This window comes from Neovison vison, chromosome 2 (assembly GCF_020171115.1).
Source record: "Neovison vison isolate M4711 chromosome 2, ASM_NN_V1, whole genome shotgun sequence".
NCBI classification, from domain to species: domain Eukaryota; kingdom Metazoa; phylum Chordata; class Mammalia; order Carnivora; family Mustelidae; genus Neogale; species Neogale vison.
This window is the reverse complement of record NC_058092.1, coordinates 855,670-878,297: the sequence shown is the minus strand read 5'-3', so window position 1 is coordinate 878,297 and position 22,628 is coordinate 855,670. Positions and strand designations below refer to the sequence as shown.

General features: G+C 58.5%; 1 protein-coding gene across 1 annotated transcript in view; it reads left to right on the top strand.

The window, feature by feature from the left end:
- Nucleotides 1–22,628, top strand: part of CFAP74 (cilia and flagella associated protein 74) — a 73,234-nt gene that overhangs the window by 44,086 nt on the left and 6,520 nt on the right. Inside the window, 12 exon segments of the mRNA XM_044236407.1 lie at nt 608–674; nt 1,091–1,180; nt 9,164–9,328; nt 10,439–10,601; nt 15,062–15,138; nt 15,571–15,693; nt 16,868–16,989; nt 18,456–18,584; nt 18,668–18,755; nt 19,179–19,352; nt 19,912–20,045; nt 22,110–22,386. Coding sequence (XP_044092342.1) covers nt 608–674; nt 1,091–1,180; nt 9,164–9,328; nt 10,439–10,601; nt 15,062–15,138; nt 15,571–15,693; nt 16,868–16,989; nt 18,456–18,584; nt 18,668–18,755; nt 19,179–19,352; nt 19,912–20,045; nt 22,110–22,386 — 1,609 coding nt within the window.

Sequence of the window (22,628 nt, the reverse complement as noted above, 5' to 3'; positions counted from 1 at the left end):
ACGTCACAAACTTCCCTTCCCGCACAGACAGCGTTTGGCTCTGCCTGGTGCTGTGCGGTCACTACCAGCCCGGGGGGAGACGCCTACATCAGATCATAGCTTGTGCATTTCTAACCGAAACGCCAAGTACTCCCCACTATAGGAATTCTCTGGAGCTTCTTTTCCTCACTCAGGCTCCAGACCAAGACAGGCTGACCAACCCCCCCCCCCAAGTCTCCCTGCGAAGCTGGAGCTCTTTCTTGGGATCTTTCACTGCAAGTGGGGTTCCCAGGGTCCTGGCTGCGTGCAGGGTCCGTTCCAGCCCCTGCCTGGCTCACAGCCCTCACACTGGTGTTAACATCCTGCCCTTGGCTCCAGGCGGGGACGCGTGTCCCCTGGGGGCACTGCTGTTCACCCCATGGCTCCCGGCCCCTCCCTCCCTCTGCACCCATTACGTGTGTCCTGGGCCCTGGGACCGGGGCTCGGTGCCTAGGACAGGCAGGAAGGGGTCCAGAAGTCCCGCTCGGTGGCTGCTCCGGGCCGTGGCTACTGCACGCAGCTGATTCCAGCCCAACCACACGTTCCCTGGCAATCTGATCGCATGTCACACGGATGGTTGTTCCCGCAGCTTTGATCCCCCTGGTCCCATGTCAGCTGGGATGTCCTGCGAAGTACTTGTCACCTTCAAGCCCATGGTGAGTGTCTGTTCCGAAACCAGACGGTGTGAAGGGACTTTCCTCCATTGGGGGGGGGGCACCAGGTCTCTGACCCTCCCCAGGCTCTGCAGACACTGTTCTGGTGACGAAGGAGGGACGCACAGGGCTCCATAGGGTCCCACAGGTCCCTGTTCTCGTTCCAAACATGGTCATCCACGTTCCTGATGTTAGGAAGAGTTACAAGCCTGCCCTGATGTTAGCTAGCCAGCAGGTGCGATCAGGTGCTGTTCTTGGGTCTAAATAGGGCATGTTGGAATGTTCTAATGGGCCCCGGCCAATCAAGGCTCCCCCCGGCCGCCGTGTGGATGCCCGGGTCCAGGCTGTGGTCCTGGAGCCACAGCACATGTCCCTGGGTCAAGCTACAAAGTCACAGTGGTTGGGGTTCTGTTTTTTAGATCAACGAAGATCTGGAAGGAAATGTCTCATTTACGGCTCAGACAGGGGGGTTTTCCGTGCCACTGAAGTGCTCCACGAAGAAATGTGCGGTGAGTGCAGAGACGGTGGTCACCGTGGGCTGCATCACATCCCCAGGCCTGATAGCTGAAATTTGCACCTGAGGGCCACCTTCCCCGTTTCGCCCGCCCTGCCTCCCGCAGCCGCTGCTCTGCCGTCCGCGTCTGCGAGCTTGGGTTTCGCAGATCCCGCAGGGAAGGGAGGCCACGCCGCATTTCTTTCTCTGCCTGCCGCATCTCACTTCACACGGGGCCTTCAAAGCTCATCCACGCTGCTCCAAACGGCAAGATCGCCTTTATCCATCTGGTCACCCCTTGGCGGACGCATAGGTTGTCCGCACTGGTTGGTCCTTGGGAACGATGCTGCTGTGCATCCGGGCGCGGCTGTCTCTGAGTTGGTGCTGTCGCTTCCTTTGGGTGCATCGCCAGAAGTGCTGTTGCCGATTGCAGAGTGGCTCTGTGTTCACTTTTCGAGGAATCCCCATGCTGTTTTCCTAGTGGCTGCGCCAGTTTGATTCCCCTTCTCCACGTCCTCACCGACCCCTGTTGTTTCTGGCGTTTCTGAGTCTCACCATTCTGATAGCTGGGAGGTGGTGCCTTGTCGTGGGCTGACCTGCGGTTCCCTGACGGCGAGCGGTGTTGGGTGATTTCCGTGTGCCTGCTGGCCGTGCCCATGGCTCCTGCGGAAGAGCGTGTGCTGGCTGTGGGGAAGGACTGCACCCTCAGCCACCGCCCACCTGATTGCCCCATCAATAAGAACAGCTTTGATTTTATTCTCTATTTAAAAAAAAAAAAAGAGAGAAAGAAAGAAAGAAAAATGTCTGTTCAGGTTCTCCGCCCATTTTTAACCGAACTGTTTGTTTTTTCATTATTGAGTTGTGTGAGTTCTTCATATATTTTGGATGGCAAGTATTTTCTCCCATTCTATAGGTTGCCTTTTCATTTTGTCTGCCTTTGCTGTGCAGAACTGATTCTTTTAAAAATCGTTTTATGTATTTTTAACTTTTATTACTGAGCTGTGGCTGGCAGACGAGGTCATATTAGTTTCAGGGGTAGGACATGATTCAGCAGTGTTCCACTGAGCATTGCTCAATGCTCATCAGGATTTTTTTTTTTTAAGATTTTATTTATTTATTTGACAGACAGAGATCACAAGTAGGAGGAGAGGCAGGCAGAGAGTGGGGGGAAGCAGGCTCCCCACCGAGTAGAGAGCCTGAGAAGGGGCTCCATCCCAGGACCCCGGGATCATGACCTGAGCCGAAAGCAGAGGCTTAACTGTCTGAGCCACCCAGGCGCCCCAGGATCTTTTTTTAATTAAGAAAAATTTCGGGGCACCTGATTGGCTCAGTGGGTTGGGCCTCTGCCTTCGGCTCAGGTCATGGTCTCATGGTCTCAGGGTTCTGGGATCGAGCCCCGCATGGGGCTCTCTGCTCAGCAGGGAGTCTGCTTCCTTTTCTCTCTGCCTGCCTCTCTGCCTACTTGTGATCTCTGTCTCTCAAATAAATAAATAAATAGAAAGATTTCAAACATAAGGAAAAGCAGAAAAACAGCAGAGGATGTCCGCACCCGGATCCCATCTGTGTTGACATTTACCACGTTTGCTTGGTCGGTCTGTCTGTCTGTCTGTCTTCTGATCTGCTTGCACGTAAACCAGCAACGTCATAACACTTAGAGAACTTCCACCGGTCTCTGGGATAAAGGGGGACATTCTCCCCCAGAAACCGGCACCTCGTGGCCCCTCCTGAGTGCGGAGGTCAGCATCCCTGCAGTGATGCCGTGTAACCAGCCGGCCCCAAATGCAGCGGCTGGTCGCAGCAGTAGGCATGTCATCCCACAGTCACGGGTGTGCAGGCTGGGCTTGGCTGGGCAGCCCCGCCCGGGCAGCAGTGTCCCTGGCAGGAGCTCCCCGTGGGCACCGGGTGTGGCGTGTAAGTCCACGGCTCTGTCGTGACGGGCAGGCACAGCCATCATGCTTTCCAAATCTCTCCCACCTTCCAGAATGGAGCTCGGTCCTCAGACAGCGCTCCCCACTGCCCCTGCTCTGGCCCCGGCACCTCCTCGCCTTCTGTCTCTAGGGATCTGAACGCGCTCGGTGCCTATGGAAGTGTGATGCCGCAGTAGGTGTCTCCTGTGACCATCTGTGACTTTCTGTGACCTTCTGTGACTGTGACAGGAGTCACGCATGTTGCCGCATGGGTCAGAGTGTCTGTCCCTGTCGAGGTGCACTGGTGCGCAGGCCCAGCTTCCACCCCACTGGCCCTGGTTTCCTGTGCCACTGTCTTCTTCTGGGTTTAGCTGATTGTTTTTAGAGTCAAATGTTTGAACTCCTTCCCATTCCCTTCCGTGTACATCCGTAGCTATTTCCCGAGCGGTTACCAAGGGATTACATTAGGCATCCCGAAGTCACAGCGGCTTTGTGCCACGGCACAGACGGTCCGCTCCCCACGGCTCGGCCCGCCCCTTCCGGGTGCAAACGTCACAGCACTACACCCTGTGACCGTGCGTCCAAGACCACAAGCTCACAGTGTCGTGACTGCGTTAGTCTCTTAATTTATGTAGAAAACAAAACGTGGGTCACAATCCAAAGCGACGGCAACGTTAGCTTCTAGACCGATACCTGCTTAAAACAAACGCCGCCGCAGCAGCAGCGGATCGGTCTCCTAAATCGTGGAGAGAACAAAACCCACAGTGACAGCTCCGGGACGAGAACACTGGCTTTCCCGTTGCCCGTGCGCTCGCCTTTACTGGGCCTCCAGTGACAACCTCCCCGGGTCTCCGTTTGGCCCCCAGGCTCCGGGCACATTTCCTGCAAGGCCGTCAGCTTTTGTTCGTCTGGAAATGTCTTGGTTTCTCTCACTTTGGAAAGATGGTTTTGCTGGAGAAGGGTTTTGGCTGACGGTGGTTCCCTTTTGGTCATTTGCACACATTGGCCCACGGCCCTCTGGCCTCTGGGGCTTCTGAAATCTGGTGACCGTCGTGGTGTGGCCTCATGTACACGGGTGTCACCTCTCCCCTCCGTCTCAAAGGTCTGATTATAATGTGTCCCTGTGCGGGTCTCATATTCCTGTCTCTCGTCACCCTCGGGCACCTGGAGCCGTATTCCTCATCTCCTGCCGCCGGGCCCCTGTGACGCGGATGCCGGCCCACGGTCCCCGAGGCTCTGCCCTCTTCCTTTCAGACTCGACACCCCATTGCCGTATCTTAGCGTCCTCTGAGACTTTCTCCAGCCAGCCGCTGGTGCTGATGCCGAGACCAGTCTCCCGAGAACGTGGCGACGGCCCACACCCCCTCCGGAACCCAGCGCGGCACCACCTGCCCCCTCCCCAGCAAGCGTGGCTGTCACCTCAGAGTTTTAGCAATGTCCATGCCTCCTGCCTGAAGCAGCCCCTTCCTTGGGCTGGGTGAGGCTCCTGGGGCGCCGGGCTCTCCCAGTCCACCACCTGGGCCTCCCACCCCCGGGGAAGGCCAGTAGTGCCGTTTTCTGTACTAAGCTGCTGTTTTCTCTGTTCCCCTCGTTTCCTAGCCTGTAGCGTGAGGAGGAGTTGGGACAGACGTCGCTAGCGAGGGCGGCAAGTCAGGTGCTCTTTCTTCCTGTCTCCTCGTGGGTTCATGGGTTCCGCGTGTTCCACATGCTTTCGTGGTTTAGGGTCCGTTCTTGGTGTTCACCTTGCCCCCCGCCGTGGCCATGGCAGCCCCGGGCGCCTGCTTCGGTTCACACACAGCGTGCTGCGGCCCGGGCCGTGACAGCTCCTCCAGGGGCCGCCAAGCCTCATGGAGGCCGTGGGGAGCTGACGTTTGCCGGGGCCTCCCGCCTCCAGGATGGCCACTGCTCCCCGGCTTGGAAGCAGCCCCCACACCGTGTGGACATGTGCCCCACGGCACGGGGCACACTATCTGCTGGGCAACGAGCCTCAGAAATACCGATTGTGGGGGGGAGTCAAGCTTCAGACCCCGGACTCAGCCATGGGAGAAGTCCGGGCACTGGGAAGCCCAGCTGCCCTGAAGGGCAAGGCCTCGGGTTCTTTTCTGGACGGACCTGGAAGCACTCATCTGCAGCCTGGCCCGTCCCCAAGTACCTAGAAGTCCAGCCTCCCCCAGTCCAGTCCGCCCAGCACGGGGTCCCCGTGTCCTCGCCCAGCCCGGGGTCCCCGTGTCCTTCAGCACTTTGGTCATGAGGCCACCGGGGGAAGCTGCAGGGACGAGGGTGCCCAGGACCGTCGCGCCGTGGCTTGGTCAGGCAGGGATTGTTTCTGCTCCAGAGGTGAGGCGGCCCACGTGCTGCCCTGCCACCCCCAAACTGGCTTCCAAGGCGTTGCCCTTCCCAGTCAGAGGGAAGGGGGAAAGGCGAGGTCCCTGCGTGAGCCGGGGCTGGTGGTCGCCTGGTGAGCCCTGGCTACGAGGTGGACGGGGCTGTGGAGTCAGCCACGGACGGGGCAGCTCCGTGCCCTGCAGATGCTCAGGGGTCTGTCGTGTGATCAGGAGGAAGGGAGAACGGGTAGAGGGGCCCACAGGGAGCCCCTCCAGCCACCCGGTTTCATGGTGGACCTTCTGTCTCCCCCACACTCAGAACACACAGCCCCTGCCCAGGCAGCCGCCCAGGCCCACCCAGGCCCTGCCTCCCGCTCAGCACGCTGGGGGCGGCCCCTGCCTTCTGTCCAGACACGGCTTCTGGGCGTCTGACGACCCATAACCAGGAGACAGGTCGCGTCACGTGCCTCCTAGTCCCTCCACACACACACACCCACACATTCCACACGCACCCTCACGCGGCCACACATGCACAGGCTGCTCTGGTCTCAGCAGCGTCTGTTCTCCAGGGGCACAGGGGAGAGTGGCGCTCCTGGGCTTCCGAACCTGGGGCCCAGAGAAGCCCCACAGGGAGGCAGCCTGCACACGAGCTTCTTAGCCAGCGCCCAGACGGCCAGGTGCCTGTGGGCCCTGAGGGAGAGGGGACGTGTGCCCTGGAGGACATGCGCCCTCCCGGGAAGGAGGCGCCTACAGCACACTGATGTCACCAGGACAGCGGTGGCCTTGCCAGAGCCTCTGAGCCCGAGCTTGTTCTCCTGACCCTGTAGACTCCCCCCAGCTTGGGTTTTTCTTAAATAACTTTATTGTTTAGAATAGTTTTAGCGTTACAGAAAAAATGCAGTCCTACAGCCAGTTTCCCCTATTAACGTGTTAGTGCAGCATGGTTATCAAGGTTATTAACCAGTATTGACGTATCGTCATCATCAGCTGAAGAAGACGCATTATTCAGATTTCTGCAGATTTTACCTAATGTTCAGTTTCTGGGCATCACATCTTGCATAACACGTTCCTTACGGCGGCTGCTTTGTGTGGGTCCTTGTGACCGTGACCGGTTTTTTTAGTTAACATATATTATTTGTTTCAGGGGTGCGGGTCTGTGACTCATCAGGCTTACACAAGTCACAGCGCTCACCGTAGCACATACGCTCTCCAGTGTCCATAACCCAACCTGGCTGCATGGTATTCCAGTGTGTGTGTGTGTGTGTGTGTGTGTGTGCGCACGCATACCACATCTTCTTTATGCATTCCACTGTCGATGGACATCTAGGTTCTTTCCATAGTTTGGCTATTGTGGACATTGCTGCTATAAACATTCGGGTGCACGTGCCCCTTCGGATCACTACATTTGTACCTTTTTTTTTCTTTAAGATTTTATTTACTTATTTGACACAGAGAGAGAGAGATCACAAGTAGGCAGAGAGGCAGGTAGAGATGGGGGGGGGGAACAGGCTCCCCGCTGAGCAGAGAGCCCGATGCGGGACTCGATCCCAGGACCCTGGGATTATGACCTGAGCTGAAGGCAGAGGCTTTAACCCACTGAGCCACCCAGGCGCCCCACTACCTTTGTATCTTTAGGGTAAATACCCAGTAGCGTGATTGCTGGGTCGCGGGGTAGCTCTGTTTTCGACTTCTTGAGGACCCTCCATGCTGTTTTCCGGCTTGCACTCCCAGCAGCGGTGTAGGAGGCTCCCCTCTCTCTGGCTGTGACGGTTTCCGAGACTTTCTCTTTTTGGATGACCTTGGCGGTTTGGAATCCGTTACTGTGTAGAATGCTCCTCCGGTGGGGCTTGCCTGCAGTCCATCGCTCGACGTGGCGGGTTTCGGGAGCAGGACAGGCTTCTGGCCACGGAGTGCCTCACAGCGCGACTCGCCCTTTGCCTGACTCGCTGCGGCCGCGGGGTCTCCTCCCCATGATGCTTCTCTCCTGCCGCCCTCCTGCCAGACTGTGCTCCCTGGGAGGACTCGAGGGGCGGGAGGCGCTCTCCGGCTCACGGAGGAGTGACTGGCCACGTGAATTATTTGGAATTCTTCTGTAACGGAGATTCATGTCTTCCACATTCATTATTTTATAAAATCACGTCTTTACTCTTTGAGTTAGAATCAGATACAACTTCTCCGTTCCTGCCCACGTGCTTCCCTGGGAGCGACTCAGCGTCCTCCGCGTCCCTCTGATGCGCGGCTGTGACTGTGCTCCGAACTCGCAGCTCGTCCTTTCTTAACAGAAACAGGCCAGGCTCGTCTGCGCCCCTCCTGCCCCCGTGCGAGAGCGAGTCCTCTGTCCAGATAGCCCCGCGCCTCAAGCTGGAGAGCGCCACTAGCAACCGTCCGGGGGAGCCTGGAGGCACAGCTGGTTAAGTCTCCGACTCTTGATTTTGGCTCGGGTTGCGATCGCAGGGTTGTGAGATCAAGCCCCACGTCCAACTCCGTGCCCGGTGCAGAACCTGCTTGCGACTCTCTCTCCCCCGCCCCGTTCGTGTGCGCCCACACTCTCTCTCAATAAGTAAATCAATCTTTTAAGATAGGGAGAAAGAGGGAAAGGAAAGAAGGGAGGGAGGGAGGAAAAGAAAAAGGAAGGGGTCCCGAGAAGATGAGGCCGCTGGGGCTGGCCTGTTGCCCCAGACATTCATGCGGTCACTCCGCTCTAATCCAGCCCCACACGGACCATCCCGGCCTCTTCCCTCGCTCACCTGTGAACTCCGGCCCCACAGCGAGAGCGCGGCTCCCCACCGTCCGCCGTGCCCTGGTCATTCAGCCCGGCGCGTGTGCGGGGCGGACAGCGAGCCGCCCTTGGAATCAGTGGTCCTGCCAGAGCCCCACGCTCCGCACCCGGGGCTGGAGCCTTCAGCCCACAGACCCCTGCCTCCCTGGACTGACTCAGCTCAGCACCTTCTCCCCACTCTCCAGTCAGGTTGGGGAGTCAAACTGTGACCAAGCGAGATTGTTTCGTGACATCCGCATTCCATCCTGAGATTTCCTCAAACTCCCAAATGATGTATTTTTCAGTAGACTTTACTACTGAGAGCAGCTCTGGGGTCCCATCCAGCGTGAGGGGCAGCCGCCGAGATTTCCCGCGTGCCCCTGCCCCCACCGTCCCCCTCCCGCCTGGCCCTTTGTTCCAGCGGCCGCGGGGCTCCGACGGGCTCCAGGGCCCGGGTCTACCGAGGGTCCCACACGGCTGTGCCTTCTGCGGTTTGGACAAAGCTCCAGCCACACGTCGTCAGCGCTGCGGTCACCCGGAGCCGCGGCTGCGACCCCCGGTGCTCCGCCCACTCATTCCTCCCTCCCCCCGCACTGCCGGCCACCCCTGAGCTCTTGACTCTCTCCTTAATTTTGACTTTTCCAGAATGCCATACAGTTGCAATCACCGTATGTACCCTTTCCAGGTTCGGTCCCTTAGTAACGTGCACTTGAGGTTTCTCCGTCTTTTCATGGCTCGATCACTCATTTCTTTTTAGCTAACTTGACCTGTTAGGTTCGAGCTCAGGAGCTCCCAAATCACCATGATCAGTCCACAAACCGACAATTTCTAGGATGTGGACATTGTCCCTGGGGTGTGCAAGGGTCCCCCTGGAACCAGATCCAGGACTCGGCCTCACGCAGGAGGAAGGGGCCAGAGCCCTGGGGTCCCCTCGGGGCTGCAGGGCAGCAGGCAGGAGAGGAGAGTCTGTCAGGCACGGTCACCGTGGTCGTCCCTGGGTCTCTCGGCAGCTGTCGCTTGACAAGGAGCTCATCGACTTTGGCAGCTATGTGGTGGGGGAGACCACATCCCGGACCATCACGCTGACCAACGCCGGGGGCTTGGGCACCAAGTTCAAGTTTCTTCGGATATCAGAGTCCTGTGAAATGGGCATCGCCCAGTCGGCCATGAAAACGGTGAGTGTGTTGCCTGTAGTTAGCCGAGGCTCCTCAGGCAGGGGCGGGATGTGATGCCCCCCCCTACCCAAGACAGTCCTGTGAGTATGAAACAGTGGGGGTGGGAAGGAGCCTGTCAACACAGGGCTGGGTGGTACTGTCTGGCAAAGTGGGAAAAGTTGGCTCCGGCCACCTGGGGCTGCCTGTCAGGTCCACTGGCAACTGGACCCTGACCCCTCTCGAGTGTGTGGTGACTGCTGGGGCAATGGCCAAGAGCTCCAAGCCTGAGAGCCACAGGAGACCCACCTGTCTCCTGATGTACCTGTGAAGTCCCTGCTTGGGACAGGCCAGCCAAGAGGACATGGCCTGAAGCAAACCCTGTCCACTCCTATACATTTTCCAAAGGCATGGTGAGCCACGGTCTTTCCATGGGAAGGCCGTGCGGACATGCTGCTGAGAGCGTAGACACGACCCCAGAGCACCACAGGTGCTCCCCATCTGGGGAAACCACTTCCGTCATACCCGTGGGCACTGGGAGGTCTTTCGGGAATGAGGATGGGTGAGAGAGACTTCCTACGAGAAGCACTGAGCTACCTTACCCTTTTGGTCCAGTAGCTCAGGGGTCTCCCAGAGGCCCCAGATGTGTCTCCCGCAGGGAGGGACAGGACCAGTGGGGTAGGGACAGAGGTGGGGAGGGCTGGGGTGTGAACCCGGAGCAGAGCCAGGAGAATGGTGGGTGAGGAGGCAGGCACAGGCTGGGTCGGATTTTGGACCTGCAGGTCTCTGGGCCGAGAGTATGGAGCTGGGGCCTGGGGCGGCAGCCCCACATGGGGAGACAAACCACGTGTCCCAGGAAAGGAGGGCAGAGTGTCAGCATGGAGAGAGACCGTGGAACGGGCATGTTGGAAGACCCAAGACCTGGCATCAGTGCCTGTGGGGAGCAAGGAGCCAGCCTGGACTAGAGATGGGCGGTGGGGCCCTGAGCCCCTGGGCTGCGGTGGTCTGCACGCCTGGCCCAGGAGAGATCATGGCCAGGCTCCCCACGTGGCCCTGCTGGCAACAGGGTTCTGGGCAGTAGAGTGGGAAAAGCAAATGGGCACCGGCCAGTAAGAGCGTCATGTCCCTTTCTAGAGCAGCGTGTTCACAGATGAAGATAAAAGTTTTTACGATAAAATCATCACCGGCGTTTCTGAGCAACAGATCGAGGGCAACGAGTCCCCTCCCACAGACATGCCAAGCCAGAAGGAGTCTGGGAAGCTGGACAGCAAGGAACAGGAAGAGGGGCGCCCCACGGGTGAGCTGGGCCCGGGGGGGGGGACTGGCACCTGCTGCCTCCTGGGGGCTCTGACCTGAGCCCATGTGGTGCCAGAGGGCTGGACTGTGCGGTGTCTCTCTAGGGCTTGGTTGTTAAGTGATAGTAAATACGGAAATACACACATTCGGATAAATACGGGCTGTGGAGGGGAGTGAAATTTGCAGTCACAGGTACGCTAGATGAATATTTAAAGGAACTCCCAGCGTTGGACGTCCAGGCCGGCCACAGGAGGCTCGGGGGTCCTTGTTGGGACAGTTGAAGAGCCCGCCCCGGGGGTGCAGCCACTGGACAGAGCAAAGGGGATGGGGAGGGAGGAAGACTGGGAGGCTCCACTGACAGGGTCAGGGACACCCCGCTGTCTAGGACCCCCCCAGCCCTGCCCGTCCAGAACAGTATGAGGTGAGGACGGTTCACAGAGGAGTCCCCGCCAACGGCCCCCAGCCCCCGCAGGACAAGGAATTCCCTGCAGGCCCAGCCTTGCCCCGACGGCTGGTGGCCGTGTTCCCGTCACCTCCCTGCCTCCCTGGACAGTTCCCCTTCCACGCACACGCAGGAAGGCGGATTTCTCGTGTCAGCCTCACGGGAACAGAGCCTGGAGGGCTCCCGTGGCTCACGCCGCCGTGGCAGCGCGTCCTCCGTCTCCCCCACCGTGCGGCGTCCACACCCGTAGCCACCTTAGGTCACAGACCCGCGGCCCCAGGCACGAGTGGGCCTTCGGGGTGTGTCCCTGTGAGTGCGCGCAGGCTGCTGCGCCCCGCGGCCTCCCTCTCGTTGCTCACGGCGAGATCTTTTCCCACACGCTGGTGTCCGTTCAGGTCCCCGCCGCCCGCGTCCGGGACCGAGCTGCCCCGCGGAGCCGCACCAGCCACGTCTGTGGGAGTCGACGGCTGATTCGAAAATTCCTGTGGGTACCCAGAGCACCTACAGCACCCAAAAGAGTTGCGATAAAGACTGGAAGACTTGGGAGGCTCAGACTCCCTGATTCCAGCACTTCCTCTAAAGCCACAGGGACCAGACCGTGTGCTCGGTGGCTGCAAAGGGAGCGACACGGAGACTGGAAGAGACAGAGCAGAGTCCAAAAGTGGGCCTGCACGCGCACGGCCAGGCAGCTTCACTAGAGATGCGGAGGTCACCCCTTGGAGAAAGAAAAACTGTCTCTACCACAAATGAGACCTTAATTAGATAAACATACGCCCCCAAATGAACCTGCACCCATTCCTCCCACTAAACAGAAACTACTCAAAATAAATCATTGACCTAAATGTAAAATGTGAAACTTCTAAAACAAAACATATGAGAAAATCAGTGTAATGGTGTGTGGGGCAGATTTCTTAGATCTGACCTCAAAAGTGCGATCCATTTTTTTAAAAATCACCACCTACTTTGGGAGGCAGCAAAAGCAATTCTAAGAAGGAAGTTTGGAGCCCCCGAGGCCTCCTGAAGCAAGCGTCTCAAACAGCCAGAAGTTACACCTAACGGAGCTAGGAAAAGGAGAACGAAGCCCAAACCCAGCAAAAGGAATAAATAATAAAGATTTGAACAGAAGTAGATGAAACTAAAAAACAAAAACAAAAAAGCAAACAGTAGAATAGGTCAATGAAGCCAGGAGTTGGTACTTTCAAAAGATCAACAAAACTGAGAAACCTCCAGCCAGATGAGAGAGACACGACCCAAATGAATGAAACCCCAGTGAAGGAGGAGAAAGAACACCCACTGCCACAGAAACTCAAGCAGCTGCCGCAGACGGCACGAACACCTGTGTGCCACGGTGCCAGGGCTCGGTGGGTGCCGCTTCTGCCTTCGGCTCAGGTCACGAGCCCGGGGTCCTGGGATCGAGTTCTGCGTCAGGCTCCCTGCTCTGTGGGATCTGCTTCCCCCTCTCCCTCTACCCCTCCTCCTTACCTGTGATCTCTCTCTCTCAGATAAATAAATAAAATCTTTTTTAAAAAAAGAAAAGAAGGGTGTCTGGGTGGCTCCGTGGGTTAAAGCCTCTGCCTTCGGCTCAGGTCACGATCTCAGGGTCCTGGGATCGAGCCCCGCATCAGGCTCTCTGTTCAGCAGGGAGCCTGCTTCCTCCTCTCTCTCTGCCTGCCTCTCTGCCTGCTTGTGATCTCTGTCTGTCAAATGAATAAATAAAAATCTTAAAAAAAAAAAAAGAAAAGAAGAAAACCTATATGCCAACAAATTGGAGAACCTGGGGCAATGGGCAAGTTCCTAGAAACATACGCCTTCCAGAACTAAAGCAGGAAAAAACAGAAAGTCTAAATAGACAAATCGAATGAAATGGAACCAGTGATCAAAATCTCCCAACAAGCGAAAGGCCAGGACCAGACGGCTTCACGGGCAATTTCTTTTTCTTTTCTTTTTTTTTTTTAAGTTATTTATTTATTTATTTCAGAGAGAGAGAGAGGGAGAGAGAGCAGGAAGGGAGGAGGAGAGGGAGAGGGAGGAGCGGGCTCCCTGGGGCTTGATCTCTGGGCCCGGGATCATGAGCTGAGCTGAACGCAGGCGCTTCCCCCTCTGAGCCCCCCAGGCGTCCCGCGGTCCACAGGTCTAAGGTAATCCCTATCAAAATGCCAGCAGCATTTTTCTCAGAGCTGGAACAAGGAACAAATAATCCTAAAATCTGTGTGGAGCCACAGAAGACCTTGACGAGCCAGAGCAATCTTGAAAAAGAAAAGAAAAACAGAACTGGAGGTAGCATAATTCCAGACTTCAAGTTATATTACAAAGCGGTAGCAATTAAAACAGTGTGATACTGGCACAAAAGTAGACACATATGTCAAAAGAACAGGATAGAAAATCCCAATACGAACCCACAATTATACGGTCAATTAATCTTCAACAAAAGAGGAAAGAATATTCAATGGGGAAAACAGTCTCTTCAACAGACGGTGCTGGGAAAACTGGGCAGCCACAGGCAGCAGCATGAACCTGGACCACTTTCTTACACCATAAAAATAAACTCAAAATGGTTTTAAGGACCTAAATATGAGAACCATCAAAATCCTAGAAGATAGCACAGGCAATAACCTCTTTTTTTTTTTTAAGATTTTTTATTTATTTGATAAATAGAGAACACAAGTAGGCAGAGAGAGAGGAGGAAGCAGGCTCCCTGCTGAGCAGAGAGCCCGATGCGGGGCTTGAGCCCAGGACCCTGGGATCATGACCTGAGCCGAAGGCAGAGGCTTTAACCCACTGAGCCACCCAGGTGCCCCCCAAAAAACAAACTTTTGGGCCTGCACAGAAGTAAAAAGTTTCTGCACAGCGAAAGAAACAGCCGTAAAACTGAAAGTCAACCTACCGAGCGGGAGAAGATACTTGCAAATGACACATCGGTAAAGGGTGAGTATCTAAAATCTGAGACACATGCAACTCAGTGCCCCAAAGGCCAACAGCACAATCTCAAAAATGGGCGGAAGACCTCCAGGCGGCCCACAGACCTGAGAAGACGGTCAGCGCGACTCGGCATCGGGGACACACAGACGACAACCTCAGCTGTCACCTCCCGCCTGTCGGAAGGGCCGAGTCAACAACACAAACAACGGGCGTTGGCGAGGACCCGGGCGAAGGGGAGCCTCGTGCGCGGCTGGGGGGACACGAGCTGGGGCGGCGCTGGCAAACCCTGCGGAGGGTCCTCAGAAAGTCAAAATAAGGGAAAAAAAGCCAAAAATAGAGCTACCCTGTGAGCCAGCAGCGTCAGTCCGAGGCACTTCCCAAAGAACACAAAGACACTACGTCCGGCGGCCGGACGCGGACAGTATCTCCACGAGCCAAAGTGCGGACCTCGCCGAAGCGGCGTGAGTGGACACGGACTCGACCTCGAACAAGCCGGACACGGACTCGACGCGCAGCGACGTCTCGCCCCTCGCCAGGACGCGGCTGGCGCTGGGCTGAGCAAAACGAGTCAGGGGCAGACACCGTGTCACCTCACACAGGAGAGGTTCAAGGGGGAGACGAGCAAAGGGGAAGAGAGAGAAGCAAACCAAGAAACAGGCCCGACTACAGAGAACCCGCGGTCCGCGGTCGGTCACCGGGAGGAGGAGGAGCCGGGCGCCGAGCGAGGGGCGGGGCTGAGGGAGTCCGCGTGTCCGGGTCCCGGTGCAAAAACTGAAATCAATAATGAAATAAAAATGAAAGTTCCAGCCCAGACTTCGTTAAAACTGAAAACACCGGCCCCTCTGCAGAGAATGCTGCTCACCAAGCGCTCCTCCCCCGGCCTCGGCACCCCCCTCCCGCCCCCAGGCTCCAGCTCCGGAGGCCGTGGTGCCATGTCCCCGCTCTGCCCCTCCTGTGCCACTGAGCCATTCTTTGCCGAGCGGGGCTGGAGCGAGGGAGCTGGCTGGGAGCTGCTGCGCCCGGAGGAGGAGGGCCCAGATCCCCCCGGGCCCCATGGGCTGCCCGGCCAGCCCTCTCATCTGGACCTCCTCCTCTTCCAGAATCCGAGGGAATGACCGTGACCCCTGTCGTGACCGTACCCCACAACGAGGAGCCGACAGAGATCTCGCTGGGAGAGGTCAGCAAGGCCCGCTGCCCCACAGGCCACCTTCCTCCAGGCGTGCCCTCCTGACCGGCTGCCCCCTCCCCCGGGGAAGGCCCTCCCACTTGACCAGGGCTGGATGAGGCTCGTCTGGCCTCTCAGTCTCTGGGCAGCCAGCACGCTCAGCCAGCCTGCGGCCACCCCCATCCCAAGAGGGGACCGGGCAGGACTGGAGCACGGAGTGTGTGTGTGCGTGTGTGTGCGCGCGCGTGTGCACGGGGCCCAGGTCATGGAGAGGACAAGTACACAGGCGGGGTTCTGCTGTGATGCTGGGCAGTAAGTCCTCGAAGGGCAGGCCCAGTCCACCCAAGGACACTCACTGTGGTGGTGGTGATGCGGCCCGGGGTGAGGACGGGGGAAGCGCCTTGACGGAGCCGTGAAGGTCGAGGGGCCTCTCTTCCCATGCAGGACACAGAGGGTGAGATCGGCCCCTTCAGCTCCGTCAAAGTGCCGGTCACCTTCACGCCCGTCATCCCAGGAGAGGTCCAGGCCAAGTTCAAGGTTGTGTTCAGGAATCAGCAGTGCCCGACCGTGAGTACCCCACCGCGGCACGGCACGGCCCTGGGGTCCCTGCCCCTCTGCACTCCCCCGACCGCACCCCCGTGAGCACCCTGAGTGCGCTGCCCACGCCTGGACAGCCAGTCGGTGGCCCGGATGGTCGGCTCCACAGCTGAGACACACACGTGCACGCGAACACGCCTGAGCACACACGTCCGTGCGCACCTGTGCGGAGCCCCTGCCCTCAGTCACTAGAAATGCCTCTTCTCACTCCAAGTACTTGCAGTCTTGACTTGCCGATCTGTTCACTCACTGAAGGTTTGTTAGATCTTGCTCCGAGACCGCGATCTGCACACTCTGTCGTCGTTCAATTTGTTGCTATGTTTGTTGTGACCAAAGGCACAACTGAGTTCATCGACATGACGTGTGCACGTGTGTGTCGGAGCTGTAAGCAGATTCCCGACCCGGGGGGTCCCACCGGTCAGGCCCTCTGTGCCTTCCTGGCCCTGAGACCACAGACACATTCTGTCTCTAACCCGCGATCGTCTCGTCTGGGCCCCAGGGACCCTGTGGCCTAGGGTCTGCCAGCTGGGGTGTTCAAACTCTCACGAGCCCCATCCTGTGGGCCGGCGGCCCCCTCCCCGGGCCGGGGGTCCTGGAGGAAGGTGTGTGGAGGCCTTGGCTCGCCACCGTCACCCCAGGATAGTGCCTCCCCTGCTGGGCGTCTGCCCGGCCTGGGAGGGGTTGTTGGGCACAGGCTGTCCCTGCGGGACCCCCACAGACCCCCAAACGTCCTGAGACCCAGGACTCGGGATCTGGCTGGGAGGACCTTGTTGCTGCGGAGGGAGAGAAGTGCTTCCCTCTGTCCCCGGTCCCTTCGAGACCTCTGAGCCTCCGCCTACGCTGTGTGTCTGGGAGATCATTATTCTGTAATGAAAGGGTTTGCTTAAGCAGCTGAAAGCGCCGACCCTCAGGAAGCTCCGTGATGGGTGCATGACAACGCATTAGCTAGTCTATCTTCTTACGTCTGAGCGTTTTGATAATAAGAAGGATTGTTTAAAGTATATCATGTGAAAACTGCCACAGAACTCCAACACGTGGCCGGTTTAACGAGTACCTTCCGACACTTGTGAGTCCTAAAACCCTGCGCTGGGCGTCACCCGTTGGCCACAGAGGTGTGCGTCACTGACTGCACCTTCCAACTCAGTTGTATTTCAGAGTCATGGGCGTCGCTGTCGACGTGCCGGTCTGGGTACCGAAGCCCAGTGTGGACCTGAAGATTTGTATGTACGACCGGCTGTACCAGGACTCCGTCCTCGTGCATACTCGGTGAGCGCTGCGGGCAGCGGAGCCCGGACCACGGTGCCATTCGGCCGGACCTCCCGCTGGGTCGGCCCTCATGGTCGTTGTGGTGGGAGGCACAGCAGGGCCAGAGTCAGACACGGAGGGAGTCAGAGAGGAAGACGAGGCCTGGCCACCGCCAGGGAGGCAGTACCTCTAGACCCGGGGAAGGGCCAGAGCCCTAGAAGGAGGCAGCCCTGGCCGCAGCTGGACCTTAGCCAGAGGGACCCATGTCTGGTTCTGACCTCCAGAACTCCAGGAGAATAAGTCTGTGTTGTTCCAAGCCCCTGGGTCTATGGTGAGCGGCTCCAGCAAGAAAGGGACGCTCCCCCCACACACACCCACACACAAACACCCTTGTCCTTGGCACCTCATGGACACAGACAGGAAAACCAGGAGCACAGCCATGAGAGGAAAAGCAGACGGAGCCCCAAGGAAAGAAGCAAGTTTCTCTCTATGGGGTCTTGCAAAGGTGTCCAGACACCGGACCAGTCATTTCTAAAAGCTTCTTACTGACATAGCTTAGATGGAGAAAAGTAGGCAAAGGCGTGGTTAGCTCTTGGGCAACTGTCATTCCCCAAATAGGCCTGGTGCCGGTACCTGCTGATGCCAGGCCCCCGGGTTTCGCGAGCCCTGCCTCCAGCACAGACGCGGCTCGTAGGTGTGGAAGCCCCGCAGACTTCCTCCGTGACCCTACGTCTGTGGGGGGACATGCCTGTCCGCGTGCCAGGACCACAGACATCGGGGACTCGGGAGGGGCCCCGTGGACTTGTTTGGGAAACTAGGGCGAGCGGCCTCTGCCAGGTTATCTCAGGGCGGGTGGTGCAGCTGCTTTTGGGGGCAGGGGCAGCCGTAGGCCTAGGGGACAAAGATCCCCGCTGCACACCCGTGGGGGCGTGTGTCCGTGACAGTCAGCCAGGTCACTTGGTTTGCAGGAGACTGAAAGGCAGGCAGGGGTGTGGGGACACTTCGTGGTAGGAAAAGGGAAGGTGCCAGGTGAGACCAGACGGGGCCCAGCGAGCAAGAGGCCCTGACTAGAAGCAGACACCCCATGCATCCGACGCCTCTGGCTGCTTCAGAGTTGGAGGAGGGGGCAGAGCCGAGGGAAGCGGCCTCGGGCCCATCCCCAACCTTCTCCTGGGCAGGAGTATGGCAGAGCCCCACAGCCAGGGGTACCCGCCCCCAGGCCCACACCCCTCCAGGTCCTCGCACTGGGTGTGCCTGTCCCGCAAAGTTCTTCCCAGAAAACACTCCGGCCTCTGAGAACTGGCTAGGGCCGTATTTCCATGGCCGGCTTTCTGTTCGTAGGAACTCCTCCTCCTCCCCAGGAAACCATCCCTTAGCAAGCCGGGCTGTGCACCTGCACCCGTGGGCGTCCGGGGTGCGCGAGGGGTGTCAGTCCCGTGGGTGGAGACCCTCAGCGTTGCCGTCCGGTGTCCCCGGGTGTCCCGCAGGTCGAAAGCGGCGCTGCGTCTGAAGTTCGAAGTGTGCAGGGAGCTGCGGGAGCACATGGAGCTCCTGCCGGAGACGGGCTACATCCAGGCCCAGTCCTGCTTCGCCGTGCAGCTCAAGTTCCTGCCGCGGTGAGCGCCCGGGGAGCCCGCCGTGGGCAGTTCGTAGGTCAGTGCTCCTGTCCTCTCCAAGCTGAGTGCGTCCTCTCTTCCAGACTCTCCCTCCCAGAAGACGCAGGGAAGTATTTTGACAAGGAAAGCAGAGTCCTCGAGGCCCCGATGACAATCCGGGTGGCTGACCAGGTCTGCATGGGACAGTCCCCAGCAATGCTGGGCCCTCACGCGGAGGCAGGGCCCTGGCGGGTTCCCGGCCCAGCAGCCCCTACCCGGCGACCGTGAAGGCCGGGTGTCTGTGGCTCGGGAGAGACGCGTGAGGGCTGTGCGGGGCCGGCGGGGCACCCTCCCGTCACCGGAACCCACACGCGCCCCCGCGTACACTCACAGGGAGCGCGTGTGTATACACACGTACGCTCGTGCACCCCCCCGCCCACCCAGGGCCCCTCCCCTCCTCTCTGGCACCTGCTTCCCAAGTCGCGGACGACGGGCAAGTGGCCTTTCCCAAAGCCAGTCTTGTGTGTGGCCCAACGCTTCCACCTCTCTCGTGTGTGGAGTCATTTGCCGAAACAGACGCAAGTAACGGTGGCGTCCTCGCCGTGTCCCCTTCAGATCAAGCCGGTGGTGTTTACTGTGCATGCCGTGGTCACCACCTCGGACCTGGAGCTCAGTCCCTCGGCCGTGGACTTCGGCTACTGCACCATCTACGAGGCCATCAGGACCCAAATCAGCCTCTACAACCACTCCCTCCTGCCCCAGGGGTTTGGGTTCGTCGGGGTCCCCAAGGTGCCTCGCTTGGTCAGGGAGGGCATGGGTGCAGGGACAGAGTTGGGAAGCTCTGGGGGTGGGCCGGCCGGTGCTGCCCCAGGATCCTGACGCCCCGGGTGGCCTCACCCCTCCCCAGGCCCGTCCGCGTCTCTCCCTGCCTGGCCCAGGCCCTGGCAGGACTCCAGACCTCTCCCTCTGCTCCTTCTAGAAGTCTGGCCTGCCTGGGCCCGCAGGGCAGCCAAGACGAGGCTCAGGGCAGGCTGTCCTCAACTCTCGGTGGGCCACTCCGCCGCCAACCCTGCCACCCCACACATGTGCCGACACATGGACAGACGTGACAGCGCACACGCATCTGCTCACACGCACACACAAGCGCGTCGTGACACACAGACACACGGACAACTCGCATGCGCACGTGTGATCACACACACACAGACGTTCCCGCAGAGATGCTGACACACCCGCACACGCGCACACACGCTCACACGCACGCCCCACGCATGTCCACGCAGCCCCCACGATACGCCCCAGCAGACCCCAGTTTTCACTCTGGGGTCAGTGGTTTTCCATTTGCCAGTTTGTGGACATCCAGCCCAATGACGGGTTTGGGACAATCCTGCCGCTGGAAATGCTCCAACTTGACGTGATCTTCCAGCCCACCAAGGCCAAGGAGTACGACTTCGAGCTCATTTGCAAGTCGGAGATCAACCGGTGAGCCTGGCGTGCAAGAGCCGTGCGTGGGGTGGGGGGAGCGGGGGGGGCGGGGGGGGCGGGGGCGGCCCCATCCCCAGGCTCAAGCACGTGGGCTGGGTCGACTGCAGGGCTGGGCTGAGGCACCACAGACCGCCAGGACCTCAGACCCAGGTACAGGCTCCTGGAATCCGGGACCTCGCGTGCCGGGCCAGCTCGCCCTGTGTGTCCGCGCGCGCGTGTGTACACACGTGTATGCGAGTACAAGCATGGGAGCAGTAGGAGCGTGTGCATGCGTGGGAGCGTGCACCTGTGTGTGTGCACATGCACGGGTGAGCGTGAGGGGTGAGTGTGCACTGCGGACGTGTGTGTGCGTGTGCAGAGTGTCCCTCTGCACCCAGGAGGACCTGGGCAGGAGCCCCACTCACTCCAATGCACCGTGTGATGGGGACACTCCCTGGACCTCCCTGGGGTTCCCATTTCCACCCTGACAAGTGGGAGGGATGAGGTGGTAGAAAGAGAGAAACCAAACAGGGTGCTGAAGGGGAGATCTGGGATAAGGGCTCTGTTCTTGCTGCTGCCTGAGGTTATCTGTCCCAGTGAGGAATGTTCTAGAGCACCCCTTGCAGGTGTCCGGCTGGGCACTGAGCCCCACTGCCCGCCCTCCTGTTTCTCTGTCTCTTCTCCTGTTCCCGCCTACATTCCAGCCTGAGTTGCCATTCGACCCTGTCTGGGGTCAGAGTGCCCAGGGCCCATGGGCCAAGCCCTCTTCTGGCCCCGGGAGTGTGGCCATGGGCAGGACCACTGGTCACCTGGGATCTGACAGGCTTGTAGGTGAGCAGAGGTGAGTCCACAGGTTTAAAGAGTGAAGGGCAGAGTTAGAACCCACAAGGAAGGGGCGCGTGGGTGACTCAGTGGGTTAAAGCCTCTGCCTTCAGCTCAGGCCATGATCCCAGGGTCCTGGGTTCGAGCCCCGAATCGGAGCACCGAGCCACCTCCTTCCCCCCCTCTCTCTGCCTGCCTCTCTGCCTGCTTGTGATCTCTGTCTGTCAAGTAAATAAAAAAATCTTTTAAAAAAAATTACCATTCTTCAATTAACCACATACTAATAATAACCTCAATGATATTCCCACACAGAAGGATTTTTGTTCCACATTTAGAGCCTGTGGTCACAAGACAAAATACATACTTCAGTACTTCCGTGTGTGTGCGACATCGCTGTCACAGCTGCGTCACGACAGGGCAGTCAACATCAGAGCCTTAAAATGTATGTAATTAGGATGAAATTCAACACGGAGAGCACAGTAGAAATCTGGGTTTGAAGATGTGAACTGGAAATATGCCAGTGGCTAAAATACCAAATATCTGGTGGGTTTTTCGGATACATTATCTTAACTCAAATACCAGGCGGATCACACTCGGTCCAAGAACACTCAAACCGAGGTTAAAGATTAGTCTTCAAACGTCACAGCCCAGGTGCCCGGCCACCAGGTCCATGTTCCAGGAGGGAAAGCCCCTCCCACATCCCTTCTTTTTCTTTAAAGGATAATGGTGGAAATTAACTCCCTGGGGTGTCCAGATTCCTGCACTTGTATTCAAAGACTAATCCATCGGTTTTATTTTTAAATGCCAATGAATACTTAACAAAATAAGCCAGAAATTAACTCCTCTGCAATTTGGGATGAAATTTTTAGCTCTCCTCTTTAAATGGGTGTGGGGGTATACAGGATCTTCCTCGTTTAAGATTTTATTTATTTATTTGAGAGCGCGCGTGCACAGGCAGGGAGCGGCAGGCAGGGGGGAAGCAGGGACCCCGCTGGGCAGGAAGCCCGATGCCTGACGGGATCCCAGGACCCCGGGTCATGACCTGAGCCGAAGGCAGAGGCTTCACCAACCGAGCGACAGTATCTTCGAGAAAGAGTAAAATTCACTAATGCGGTAGCAAAATCTGTGACAAACGCTGAGGTGGTCCCAGGCGCTGCGGTGCCCGTGCAGGCCACCATCTCCCTCGGGGGCCACCTTCCACAGCGTAGAGGGACCCCGCAAACGGTGGCCCCACTGAGCCGCCCCTGCCCGCCCTTCCAGGTGCTTCAAGCTGGCGTGCCGAGCTGTGGGCGTCCACCCGCCCCTGGAGCTGTCCCACTACCAAGTCAAGTTTGCGGCCACCTCCCTGTATGACATGTCCGTGGCCACCCTGTACGTCATCAACTCTCACGTGAGCATGAACTCGCTGACCCACTCCGTGCCCCGCATCGGCTCCGAGGACGCCTCTCCCGTGGGGCCCACGTCCTTCGAGTTCCTGCTGCCCCCAGACTCGCCCATCACCATCTCGCCCTCCGTGGGGACCGTGCTGCCAGGAAAGGCAGGTGTGGGCCCCATGGGTAGGCTGGGGGGCGGAGCTCAGTTGGGGGGCTTGGCTCTGCCCACCCTTGGCCACAGCAACGCAGCCTGGACAGCAGAGGTGGGGGTGAGCTTGTCCCTTGTCAGACCCAAGCAGGGCCAAAGAGGTCTCCATGGCCCATGGACATGGGCAGGGCGAGGAGGCCCAGCCAGCCCAAGCCCAAGACAAGGGCACCCAAGGGTGGCCGACCCCACAAGCACCTG